At 40.2% G+C, this 13,649-nt stretch overlaps 1 protein-coding gene across 4 annotated transcripts in view; it reads left to right on the top strand.

Annotated features, from left to right (window-relative positions):
- erfl1 (Ets2 repressor factor like 1) overlaps positions 1-13,649 on the top strand; it is a 127,672-nt gene that overhangs the window by 102,252 nt on the left and 11,771 nt on the right. For all 4 annotated transcript variants that reach the window (XM_054783062.1, XM_054783063.1, XM_054783061.1 and 1 more), the window contains 2 exons: positions 9,193-9,266; positions 10,732-10,966. In XM_054783062.1, the coding sequence (XP_054639037.1) occupies positions 9,206-9,266; positions 10,732-10,966 (296 nt within the window). In that variant the 5' untranslated portion in view covers positions 9,193-9,205. The remainder of the gene's footprint in view (positions 1-9,192; positions 9,267-10,731; positions 10,967-13,649) is intronic.

The raw sequence follows: 13,649 nt of genomic DNA, 5'->3' as shown, positions 1-13,649 counted from the left end.
TGCAATGTAGCGAGCAAAACTGCCTGTGAGCGCGCACCATTTTGCGCTGTTTCGCTTTATATTTACTTTGCCGATCAAACGCCTCAGTAAGCGTTGACTGTCGGGACGAAGGCTCTGCTGCGCCTCCACATGGACTGTGGCATTCGCCTTGTGTCATTGAGATGACAAGAAGTAAACGTCTCTCCTTCAGTGAATTAGCCAGCTAGCTAATTCCGCAGAGCCAACCCTTTTGATGAAGAAGATGGCGAAAAGAAAGAAAGATACAGAGTACGGTGCAAAACCATGCAGCACCAGAAGTCGCATTAATGGTAAGAAGTATTTTATTTATTATTGGATAGCTTCAGTATAACAATGTTATTAAAAAGATTACATTTAGAGGCTTATTATATTCTAAAATGACTGGTCTTTTCCATTTAGTTGTATTCAGTGTAAAAAAACATGACATGCTCTCATGGAAATACATTTTAAAATATGTGTTTTTCATGGCTCTCTTAGCCAAAAAGGTTCCTGACCCCTGCAGGATAGAATTGTAAAATGTTCAGCTTGAAAGTATCACGCACAATACAGTCAACCATCACACTAGTTCAGAGGTATTTACGACCTCTAAACGTCTCCCGATCGGCTTAGGACGAATCAGTACAGGATGTGTTGCCATGTAAACCTGAGCCAAATGGGGACATCAAAGGAGAACCACCCTTTTTGATCCGAGCGGGACAATGAGTATTTACAGGTCAAAACGACAAAGTATTTGATCATTTCAGCCTTTCATCCACAAGGAAACGGAGTTCTGGGTGTCCTGAAACGGTATTTTTTGAAAATTGCTTCCAGAGTGGGAAAATCTGATCCCGCTGGCTTGTCGTTTCTGTGTAGACAAGCAAGCACCGTCGCCACCCCGGTGACGTCACGTGACCCGAAGTGACTAGCCGACAAGTCAACAACTTTGGCTCACCCCAGTCGACGTTCACCTGATATTTTGTTGTCTTCTTCTCCAAAATGACCCACAGAAGTAATTCCATTTCATCCTAAGTGGAGACAAGCCAGCCAAGCGGAAGATGACAGACTTTTTTTATTCTATAGTTCGGTGTGTCACGTGGTTCCATCTGTGTGTCTGTTTACAGCGCCACACGTAGGTGTGCCGTGTGTATTACAACGTCTGCACCCAGTGAGCGATTCCTGTCTGGATGCGACTGTTTAATAAATAACTGCAAAAAAAAAAAAAAATCCCAGGAACGTTTTCGGGTGGAATGGGTCAGACATTTTGAGAGGAGCCAAGATGGGACACGATGTCTCCCTTTTTGAGATGGCTGCTCGAAATTGTATAAACGGTCATGTTGGAAAATAAATCTAAGCCGGTAAATCTGAAATTGACAGCCGCTTGGTGAGTTTTTTTTTTTTTAAGCGCTAAATGAACATACCCTTCAAAAGACACATGATAATGACAACTGGAGCTGAATATCTCCATCTTGGAGAGTTTGAAAACCACATTTACAATACATTTACAGTAGCAATTATATCATAAGCACCTAAAATATCATAAGCAAGCTCTTATTATTTCATGATTCTGCTAACAAAGCCCCTTCATATGAGTCTCGGCATTTAGCCAGAGCTTGCTAAAGCATGAATACATCTGAAGATAGAGATAGTCGCCATAACATGGATTTATTTGGCCTGTGTTTGGAGAGAAACTGCTATCTACTACCACGGAAACTTCATTGTCATGAAGTGTTACTGCTAACATTTTGTAAGTTTGGTCATTTTCTTCTTCTTCAGCGAGTATAGGCTAACCTAACATGATGTTGCTGTTCAAATGTGACTGCAATGTTAGCACTGTAGCTCACATACAGTAGCTATGCTAGTGTTGCTAATGTTTGTGTCCTCCTGTCCAACTCCTCAATGTAATCTTAAAAACAGCTTTTAACTGACATTTAGCAACCCAATGAATATTGCCAAGCGTCCCATTTTGGCTCTGTCTTTTGGCTTTTTTCTTCCTGTCCCACTCCTTAAAGTTATGTTGTTGTATATGGTATATGCTGTAGACTTACATTTTACATGTAAAAAGTGGATAAAGTGCACAATACTAGTACTATTGTGTACTGGAAACGTATTGTGTTTGAGACTTGATGATAATTGTCAAAAAATTGTCTAATTTTCAACCTTAAGTCCCGCCTTCCTGGCTTTTCATGAACTATCATTGGACGAAAATGATTTTATTTTGTGTACATGAGGTATTTTCTGTCAAAGTGATTTATATTGCAACAAATTAGCTCCAGTGAACACAATATTGCGTATTCCAAAGCTGTCTTTTACATGGGGAAGGACAAGCTTCTCTTCCTCCTCGTCTCTCCTCCTCTAACAAACCCATCGCAGAGTCCCTCTGTTCTTGCACCCCGAGGCACAGCAGTGTGTCAGAGCTAACCAGCGAGAGGAACAGAGAGAAGAGGGGGAAAGACGGGGCGAGAGGCAAGAAAAGAAAAGATGGGGCAACCAAAAAAAAAAAAAAAAGATGAGACACATGCACAGAATTCGTTTCATGTGCTGCAAAGGCAAAGTGGGAGAGGCCGACTTCATAGTTTATGTTTTTATACGGTGACCCATCACTCTTTCCTTCTTTAAACGTAATGTTCCCTGAATGGCCCACTAACCTTTGTTCCACCGGGCCCACTTGTAAAACCTGACATCAGACGGAGCATTCTTTCAAACACGCATGATGTCACCTGACAAATATCTTTTTTTAAACATACAAGAAAAACTCAGACATCGCAAGAAGACCTGAGAGATTTAGGGCTTCACTCACACACACAGGCGATCCATACACATCCATACAATCCTGGGCACACTTGACACGTCAAGTCCGGTTTGTTTGAGTGGTGTCATCCTGCATAAAAAAACCCACAAAAACCCCAAAAATTCATCCAAAATAGTCACAATGTGAGGAAAGCTGGAGTAATACAGCGTTGTACAATCCCGTACCCAAAGCCCCACTGCTTGACAAGTGTGCGTGTACCAACTTCAAATGAAAAGGGCACACTTGCTGTGTATTTTTGGGCATGGGTTCTCTCGACTTGTTTTTGTGCATCTGCTCCGGGTAGACAAGCATAACACAAATGCTGTAGAGCAGTGTGTGTCGTATAGCAGGGGACAGCGTGCCAATAATTTTGTCCGTAAAAGTACATTTCATACAGTTTATTCCAGAAAAATGACATGTTTACATCATTACGACAAGGCTTTGCAACGCCTCCAAGAGGACAAGAGCCAGGCTATTTCTTTTGTGTGTGTGTTTTTTAAATCCATTCTCTCCAGCTGTTAAAAGCCTTCTGGCGATAATGTCCACTTCAAAATATGCATGTGTATTTTTATGTAGGAATGTATTGCACTTTGCTGTATAGGTCACAAGAACCCCAATGCAAACATTGTCTGCAAGTTGACTGACTTGTTGCTGTGTTAGAATTCACTCCCACTCACTCGTCATCAAAACATGCAATATATGCAGCATAGATGGATTTTTTTTTTTTTCAGAGCATCGAACAAATTTAAATATTAGTCAGTCACAACACAACTTGACACAAAATGGAGTTTTTAAATGAAACTTTTTATTATTAAGGGAGGAAAGAAAATGTTCGACGTTAACTGAAAAGCACACTAACCAGGGCAGACGTTAACCAAGGTTTCCCCTGTATTAGCTGTAATTGCATCCTCTAAAATGATTTGCAGTGGAAGTCATGATTGATGCGCTGTTTGCAAAATACTCACACAATTTCTGCTACAGGGCCGCACGGTGGCCTCGTGGTTAGCATGTTGGCCACACAGTCAGGAAAATCTGGGTTCGAATCTCCGCTTGGACATCTCTGTGTGGAGTTTGCATGTTCTCCCCGTGCGTATGTGAGTTTTCTCCCGGCACTCCGGTTTCCTCCCACATTCCCAAAACATGCATGTTAGGTTAATTGGCGACTCTAAATTGTCCATAGGTATGAATGTGAGTGTGAATGGTTGTTTGTCTATATGTGCCCTGCCATTGGCTGGCGACCGAAAATCAGCTGGGATAGGCTCCAGCATACCTGTGACCCGCGTGAGGATAAGCGCCATAGAAGATGGACAGACAAAGTACAGGAACTTTGCAAATCCAATAGAAGTGGTTAGCTTTTGTGTCTGCTGCCATCGCACTGGTTAATTAGCGTGGAAAGAGCCTTGAAAGCCTTCTGTTTTGCTTCGAACACAAACCGCAAAGAAGCTAGGCTGTGGGGCCAAATTACTCCACATGAATAAAGCGCTAATTATGTACTGATACCTGAAAATCGTGTGGTGTCCAAATCATCACCATTTTTTTTTTTTTTACAAATTGATAATTTACAATTATTACAAGTATTACAAGTACAAAAAAAAAATGTAAACATTTTTTGTTACCAATTAGAGGCAATAATAATTGTAGATGATGGACTGCTGTACGTGAATATAATACAATTATTAATCACATTCACTGTCGTGGTTTTAGGGGCTGTTGAGATGTTACATGTTTGTGGAGGATTCAAGAGCACTTCCTCCTCAAATGTTGAGAGCAACACGTGTGGGAGCGTGACTGTTCACTCCCTTTTACGCTGGAAAGTGAAGAGTTTAGTGTGTACAGTCAGCGCAGTGTTGTCAAGGTGTGATCCATCACCCTCGCTGGAGTTTAGGTGAGGGAGAAAGGCCCTTTTGTTATTATGGACTATGGCGTCCAATGAAATGCCTTCTTGCTTTTGTTGCTCTATCAGCGTGCCGGCATCTTTTTTAGCAAACAAAGTAGTGCTCTCTTGCCGTATTGATTCAGTCACTATCGATGGGCTCCACGTCTTTATTTTATGTGTGTGTGTGTGTGTCAGCTACCTGAGTATGTTTTTGTATTTGCACGCAACACTTCCAGTCAGTCAGTGTGTCATGTGCATCTAACAGTCGGTGCATGTAAGGCATGTGCACGAGGAGCACGCGCACGAGCAGCGCTATTCCCTGGGCTGCTAGTTATAATGTTTCTGGGGGTGATGGGGGGAACTTGAAAGCCCTGCGCTGGCCAAATCAAAACTAACAAGGAAATGATGGGGGCTCCTTTATCTCCTCTCTGGCCTGGGGGGGGCGAGAGGGTGGGATGGGCGGAGGAGGAGGTGAGGGAGGGGTGGATGGAGCGAGGAGAAGGGGGGGTGGTTGCCTTGCTTCCTCTTTGATTTGTAAAAAATGCATTACCTCCGAAATCAAACAGAAAATTACTGCGCCGACGCAAAACACGTATCGGGGGGGCGGGCCGGGGTGTGGGTGGGTGGGGCTTGAAAGGAATGGCAGAGGAAACACTGGTGAGGTGAGCGGGAAGTGGGAGGGAATGAAGAAAGGAGGATTCACCTGTGTAGGGTGTATAGAGAAGAGGGGGTGCGGAGGAGGTGAGGGTATTTACTGCGGGAATCCTACCCGGAAAACACGGAAAATGAAAGGCATGATGCTGTAGTGATGACCTGCGGCCCACAGGGGAGACGGGAAACGCACAGAATACGACCTCAAATGGGAGGCTTTTTATTTCAAGGCTCGGTCACACAGCGGCCTTCAGTGGGACGTTACGCAGCATTTTAATGTGAAGGCCATACTTTGTGACATACACGACATCGCCGTACACCGATAAATGCTCTGTAGCGCCCTCCCGAATGGGTCTGGAAATGATTCCGCCCCCGAAGCAAGGTTCACTTAACAGCATGAAATTTGGTAAACATGTCTATCATGACTATAATAAAACACACGGAAGTCTGACATTTTGGTTTGAAGCTGCCATTTTATGGCACACACACTGCTCGAGAAGATTCAGGCGTACGGGTGCCATTACGCAGCACTGTATTACTGAAGCGTTCCTTACGACTTCGTGGATTATATCAACTTAGAGGACTCACACTAGTCAGATGAATGGGCTTGTAGGTATTAAGTGTGTCCATGCGTTGCACAGAACGCTCAGTGTGAGCGCACGCGTCAGCTAATGCAGACATTTCCAGAGGTCCTTCCAAACTATGCTACTCCTACAGATTTTCTCCGATTGTTACCAAACTTGAACCACGTATACGAGACAGATGGAACAAGCCAAGTTACCAAGATTATCAGTTTAGGTCATTGCATGTAGGCAAAGTGTGATGACTCGTCATAAAGCATGCGACGCTAATAACTTAGCTTTGCGAGGTCAGAGATGCATCAAACATCTTGTGTATGATGAAGGCCCTGCACTGAAGAGATAAAAAGGTGCCCCCTATTGTCAGAACTGTATAGCTGCAATAAGTGTGTATACCGCAGACTTGCATTGAGTGGTCTGTCCTGGTCTTGGGTTTGTGAAAGGTGAAGATAAAATGGCATTACATCCCTTCCAGTGACTCATTAAGGGACAGTGCAAGCCGAAGAAGGGACACAATAAACAAGGAATGGTAGAAAGACAACAAAAAGAGAAATAAGAGGAAGGCGGATTCAGGAGCGGCATGAAAACCAGCAAAGATAAAGAGAGAAAGTTTCTACCATCCAAAGGCCAGGAGCGGGTGGAGAGATGGAGTCTCTCAAAAGAGAGAGAGAAGTGCCTGGAGTTAGCAATAATAATTTATACAAACACACCTTAATAATTCACGTTCCATTTCAATGCTGGAGGGAAAAATCCCAAATTCACAGAGCATAATTAAATAGAGGCAGAAGGAAGAGTGAAGGGAGCGATGGAGAGGGCAGCATTAAAGATAGCAGAAGAAGAAGTAGAGCAGCAGGGCATCTTCTTCTTCTTCTTCTTCTTCTTCTTCTTCTTCTTCTTCTTCTTCTTTTTCACGACAGCTTTGTAAAGCCACCCTTGATGAAAAGTCACCATGTGTCGACCGCACGACCAGTCAGGGTCACGCCGTAACCCTCCTCTGCTGTGCCTGTGGACATCTACGTAGTATGTGGGCAACATCATTAGTATTGTGATTAGCCATTCGCTCATTGAAATGGGAGCACCTCCAAGCCAACGCTGTCTCATTCAGACACGAGCAAACTTGTGATGGGATATACAGTATATACTGGAATTCAACTGTTACTTTTAAGCTGGGGAATTTTAGAATTTTGCAGGATTTTCTGCTAAAAAATGTAGCGTCAGTAAACCCATCTGCTTTTAAATTATAAAATTAATTAATTAAATTATAAAATTTCATACCAAAAAACAACCAAAATACATACAGTACATTCCCGGACGAACTGTTTATCATCGTCATTAATTGAAAATACTTTTTTTTTTTTTTAATTTTCATAATGAGATTTTTGCCGCACGGTGGTCCAGTGGTTAGCATGTTGGCCACACATTCACAGTCTGGAGATCGGGAAGACCTGGGTTCGAATCTCCATTGGGCATCTCTGTGTGGAGTTTGCATGTTCTCCCCGTGCGTGTGTGGGTTTTCTCCGGGTACTCCGGTTTCCTCCCACATTCCAAAAACATGCATGTTAGGTTAATTGGTGACTCTAAAGTGTCCATAGGTATGAATGTGAGTGTGAATGGTTGTTTGTCTATATGTGCCCTGCGATTGGCTGGCAACCAGTCCAGGGTGTACCCCGCCTGTTGCCCGAAGTCAATTGGGATAGGCTCCAGCATGGCCCCGCGACCCTAATGAGGAGAAGCGACATAGAAAATGGATGGATGGATAATGAGATTTTTTTTGTAACCAATGTTCATTGTTGTTACTATATAAATATTTTTGGTACTTGTCAAGGATTCTTTTGTGAAAATGATTTCAGTATGAATAGGGACGCTTGCGCTCCAAGTCAAGTACATTGTTTGGCGTTGGGGCGCTGCCAATTTATGTGAATGCATCACTGCGGAAGTTTGCACATTCAAATAAGATGTACTGTTTCATTTTTGTGTTGAGTTTTCTACAAAATTGGTAACTAAATACAAAATAATAACTGGAATTCAGCACAATACAGTTTGAAAATAGAATATTTGCAATTGTTGAAATATTTAGATTTCTTTACAAATGTTCAAATCATTTTTTTGTTCCTTTTTTGTAATATATTTTTTTGTGAAAACTATGCACCTAAGCTACTTACTAATTTTATGATGTAATAGCAGTGCTTGCGTTCCATGTCTAGGATTTTTTGGCATCAGAGCCTGCCAACTTTTGTGAACGCATCACTGCGGACGTTTGCACATTGAAATAAAATTAACTGTTTCATTTTTGTGCTGTGTTTCCTACAAAATAGCAAAATAAATCAAAATTGAAAAACTGAGAATAACTTGAATTCAGCATAATATGAAAATATTGTTTAAATATTTACTTTTTTTTATACAAATGTTCAAATCATTTTTTGGTCATTTTTTGTGACAACAGTACACCTAAACTACTTACTAATTTTATGACAAAAAGCAATGCTAGCGCTCCATGTCCACTAATTTTTCTTACATCCGGGCCTGCCAACTTTTGGCGTCACTGCAGAAGTTTGCACATTCAAATCAAACTTACATTTCGTGTGGAAATTTTCATGATAATGCTTTTTGTTCGTGCCTTTCTTATTGAGGTTTGGAAAAAAATAGCAAAATAAATAGAAACAGAAAAAAAACAACTTTGTTTCATTATGTTTGGTTGTGAGTATATATGCCATGTTGCATAATTGAACTTAATTATCACACAAAGCTGTGACTCCATCAATTGTGCTTTTAAATAAACTACCACGTGCAATTTCGGAGTACATATTGTCTACAAGTTTTAAGCTACTACATATTTCTCATTTGCAACAGAAACGTTTCCATACTCCAAGTCTTAAAAAGTTCCTTTCTGCACATGTTGCAGTATGTGGAATATCTGGCAGATCAACAAAGTTGTATACCACAGTTGTACTTTGTGCAAGAATACTTATTAAATCAAATTAAAGTTTAACGTGCTTTTCAAGTGTACTCTGGCTGTTTATCGATGCATGTGTGGATCCAGAGCGTTGCATCACGCTCAGCCTCAGGTGGCTAACGCAGGATTGCATCCATCAAACACCTGATTGCTACAAGAAAAAAAACATAACCTTGCCGTATTTCATGTCAATACCAGGTACGGTTCTGAATCTTTGGCCTTCACCTCCGTTTTCAAGTCCTCCCCCCGAGGAAGATTTTCAGTCAAGTTCACACTCTACAGCCCTTTGCTGCAACTTGTGTGTTTTAATGCAAAAACTCATCATGTTTTTCATGTGTTTGTGTTGAAGGTGTTGCAGAGGCATGGACTGTAACTGCGTCAGCGATCTGCTGCTCCCCCCGGTGCCCGCCCTCTGGACGCCAGGTGAGTACCCCAAGTCCCAATTAGACGACTGACGGCAATTAGCAGGATTTATATTTGGAGGAGGCTTTAAAGTGTGTAGACCCACAACTAAAATATAAAATATAAAAAAAACACACTTAATTCATTCTGGTTGTAGTTTGTTGCTTCTGCCAAGGGGGCAGTACTTCATATTATCGATCGTTTATTAGTTATTAGCATTACAACTATTGGACAGATTTCAACAGAAATCTGTGGTATTGTTTTGGGTAATCGATTCCAGGAAAAAAATAATAAATATGATTTGAAAAGTATACATGAAATATGAAATGACAAAATCATTTAGAAATGTTGTGAATGTTTTTTCATGTCATAGTTTAAAAATGATTAACCATATATATTTTTGGGTAAAAAAAACAACAAAAAAAATAATATAAATAATTTTCTATAATAAAATAAAATACAAAATCATTTTAAAGTAATCCTAAATAATTTCCAACAAAGGGGTAGCATTCCATATTATCGGTTGTTTATTAGTAATTTCAACAGAAAATTTCAACCGAAATTTGTCGCAGAAGATTATTTTATTTTGTTTTTAATCATAATATAACAACATTTTATTTTTTTTAACATATAACATACAGAATATTTTTAAAATCATATTTATTTATTTTTGAATGGAATAGATAACTTGAAACAATGCGACACATTTCAAAAGGCAAAAAATAAATATTGAATGTTGTTATATTGTGATGAAAAAATAAAATAACATCTTTTTCTATGTAATAAATCATTTTAAAATAATTAACAACATTGTCTTACAAATAAACCATAATTTATAAATGCTAAAAATGAATTAATTAAATATAAATTATTTAAAATAATACAATGAAAAGTAAAACCACAATCTAAAATAATTTATGTCACAATCAAAATAATATGTGTTAGAAAAAATGAATTGCCTGACCGTTTGTTTTTGACTGCCCCATAGGCTGAAGACAAAACAGATTTGATTTGAATCACTGCTCTGCATTCAATATAAAAAAACATTGCAAAAAGCAGCTCTCCATTGGTGCTGATCCAAACTAGCATTGTTTGCCTTTGGTGGAGGTCTGCCCTCTCCTCAAGTTCGTATAGTCGTATCGACTGCTCTTCAAGGCTACTTTGATTGTTCCATGAGTTAAAGCATCATGTGTGATGTGCAAACGGGCAGCTTTAAGGCTGGCGTGTTTGCGCCGCAGCATCAATCACATCTCTCCCAGAGACGTGTCATCACCCACCTGACCAATCTGTGCAGCCTAGAGGGCACTAGCGCACGCTAACATAGCTCAAGGCACGCGCTGTGATATTAAACACATCATCCCTCACCTTCATCACTCATCAGTCATCTGGACAGTGTCCTCCCCCCACGCCCCTCCCTCCTCATCCCCAGTGGCAAGCGATGGGGATAAACGACATGCCTCTTAACCCCCGTTCCTCTCTGGTGCAGGGTTCGCCTTCCCGGACTGGGCCTACAAGCCGGAGTCGAGCCCCGGATCCAGGCAGATCCAGCTGTGGCACTTCATCCTGGAGCTGCTGCAGAAGGAGGAGTACCAGGGGGTGATCGCCTGGCAGGGCGACTACGGCGAGTTTGTCATCAAGGACCCGGATGAGGTGGCCCGACTGTGGGGGATCAGGAAGTGCAAACCTCACATGAACTATGACAAGTTGAGCAGGGCACTGAGGTATGCTGCTATCATTCATGCATTCATTTTCTACCACTTATCCTTTTCAAGCTGGAGCCTATCCCAACTCATTGTACGTACATGACATTTGTGGGTTTTGCTCAAAATTCTTTGGAGGACATGCTAGCATACAGTACAGTACATGAAATACAAATATCCTCAAAGTTGTATAATTATTAGACCAATAGTCAAGGACTTATGGACAATTAGTAGCTAATTCTTGCTATCAGTGTAATATCTAATACTATATCTAACTAATAATTAATTAATTGGATTTTTGGAATATGTCAAGGGTCGGTAACGAACGAGCTGTGGGTTGAAAATGGACAAACTTGCCCCTCTGATCGTGGCTTGTCCTGGCGCCGTTAGGCTGTCGCATTTTTGTATCCTTGTTGAAACATATTCCTCCTTGTCGTCCTCCATGAACCGAATATTCATTTACAGCATTCCAGCATTCCTAAACACATTGAGACGAACTGGACACGTCTTATTTTTATTATTATTTTTAAACGTCACAGTATTATGAGAAACAAACAAAACAATGGATAAAGTGGTAATTTGGGGAAAAACAGGTTGCGGAAAAAGTTCTAATAGTAATGTCGGTTAGTTATGAGAATAAAGTCAAATTATTATAGGAATAAAGTAATAATTACCAGAAGAAAATGTATGATAATGGTAATGTTAATAGTAATTGTAATGTTAATTGTTTCATTTATTTTGAACATGCATAGCAGTTACATTGGAGTACATCACATAGTACAATCCACACTTCCACATGTCCGAAAAGAAGTAGGAAGAAGCAAAGCTTATTTAATCTTACCCCGCTTTCTGTTTCACATCAACGGCAATACATTTGTTCACTTCCTGTACTTCCTGTACTTCCTGTACTCTTTGACAAAAATACATAGGAAAATGATAAGGCAGTGTGACAATGAGGTACAATAGGAGTCAAGGGTTATAATCACTGTAAATACATTATATAACATTCATATTAAATATATAATTACAACTGATGACATTTACAAGAGGAAAGTTGAAATAGTTGGATTTTTTGGTTAAAAAAACAACTGCAGAAATGGAAAAAACAGCTGAAATTGTTTGAGAATAAAGTCAAAATATTAAGAGAAAAAAGTCGTATTCTAATGACAAAAAAAGTCAAATTTTTACGGGAATAAACTTCTAATACTATGAGGAAAAATATTGACATGTTAGTAGCATTGAGTTGACATACTAAAGAAAAAATAGGTTATTTTTTAAAAGTCGTAATATTCTGAGAAACAACAAAATAAAGTTGTAATTTTTTGGAAAATTAGGTTGGGGGAAAAGGTATATTATGGGAATAAAGTCAAAATAGTATGCGAATAAAGTCATAATATCAGAAAAGAAAATGTACAAAGAGAGTTGAATATTTGGAACGTTTAAAAAAAACAGCAAAAATGGGGGGGAAGCAAAAGAGGTAAGTTAACATTAATAATAACCTTTTTCACCTACATCACAAAGCTGAGGTGCAGGTTTTACCTGAAATATACAGTATATAACTTCTTATCTTATCTACATGTGTTGGTTTACAACAGCGGTGTACTTCAGGTTGTCTACTTCAGGTTAGTCTACTTCAGGTTGTGGGCCGAATTGGACATTACCCCCACCCCACCCCTCAACTTTGTATCTTTCTTATTATTTATCCTGAAATTTTCAACACTTGTATATTTCTGCATATTGAAAGAATTAAAACCTTCTTGTCCTTTTAAGCAACATAACTGGTGAATGTAGCACAGTCATACAGTATGCATCATCAGTGCACACACACACAGATGCTGTGTTTGGAGTTGCCAACATGACAGGACATGCCCCAATAATCCAGGCTGAAAACATAGTGGTTGGTATGGTCAGATTTTTCGGTTTTTCTCAGGGTACTCCGGTTTCCTCCCACATTCCAAAAACGTGCATGTTAGGTTAATTGGCGACTCTAAATTGCCCATAGGTATGAATGTGAGTGTGAATGGTTGTTTGTCTATATGTGCCCTGCCATTGGCTGGCGACCAGTCCAGGGTGTACCCCGCCTGTCGCCCGAAGTCAGCTGGGATAGGCTCCAGCATACCCCGCAACCCTAATGAGGATAAGCGGTATAGAAAATGGATGGATGGATGAGGGAAATGTGCATTGTTTTGTGTCCATCCATTCCTGCTTTCCGATAGTCCGAGGATGTACAACTATGGTTGTTTTGGCATGGTTGTTTTTTTCAACAAAGTGATTGTTGCTCGACCACCTCTTTGTCATTCTCTCAATGTCCGGGCAAAAGCTACAGTATTTTCTATCAACACAGAAACATCACAATCCGTGAGATGTGTAACCCGGAAGAGTTTGCAGCTGTGGAATTGGCCGATTACACATTTCCCAGCATGCTTTGTTCTAGTTAAAATGATCACTTTTGACTGTCTTATGCCTCTTTCAGGTGTTATTTTGACCAGACAGGGTGTAATAGTTAAAGCGCTGCCGTTTTTAATTTAGACTTATGGTCTGAATCTGGCACCCTTATTAGGAATGGTTGTGAATTTCGTGCTGTATACATTATTGTTTCCAATTTTAAAATTCAAATGCCAGAGAAGGAATCGCTTAATTATACAGATTGCTGTAAGCACTTTGTTTGATAAGGTCCATGAGGCTATTTTCCAAAGAGTCCGGC

The sequence above is a fragment of the Dunckerocampus dactyliophorus genome, chromosome 7 (assembly GCF_027744805.1).
Source record: "Dunckerocampus dactyliophorus isolate RoL2022-P2 chromosome 7, RoL_Ddac_1.1, whole genome shotgun sequence".
Lineage (NCBI taxonomy): Eukaryota > Metazoa > Chordata > Actinopteri > Syngnathiformes > Syngnathidae > Dunckerocampus > Dunckerocampus dactyliophorus.
Note: the sequence above shows the minus strand (reverse complement) of the source record. Positions and strands in the feature narration are given on the sequence as shown.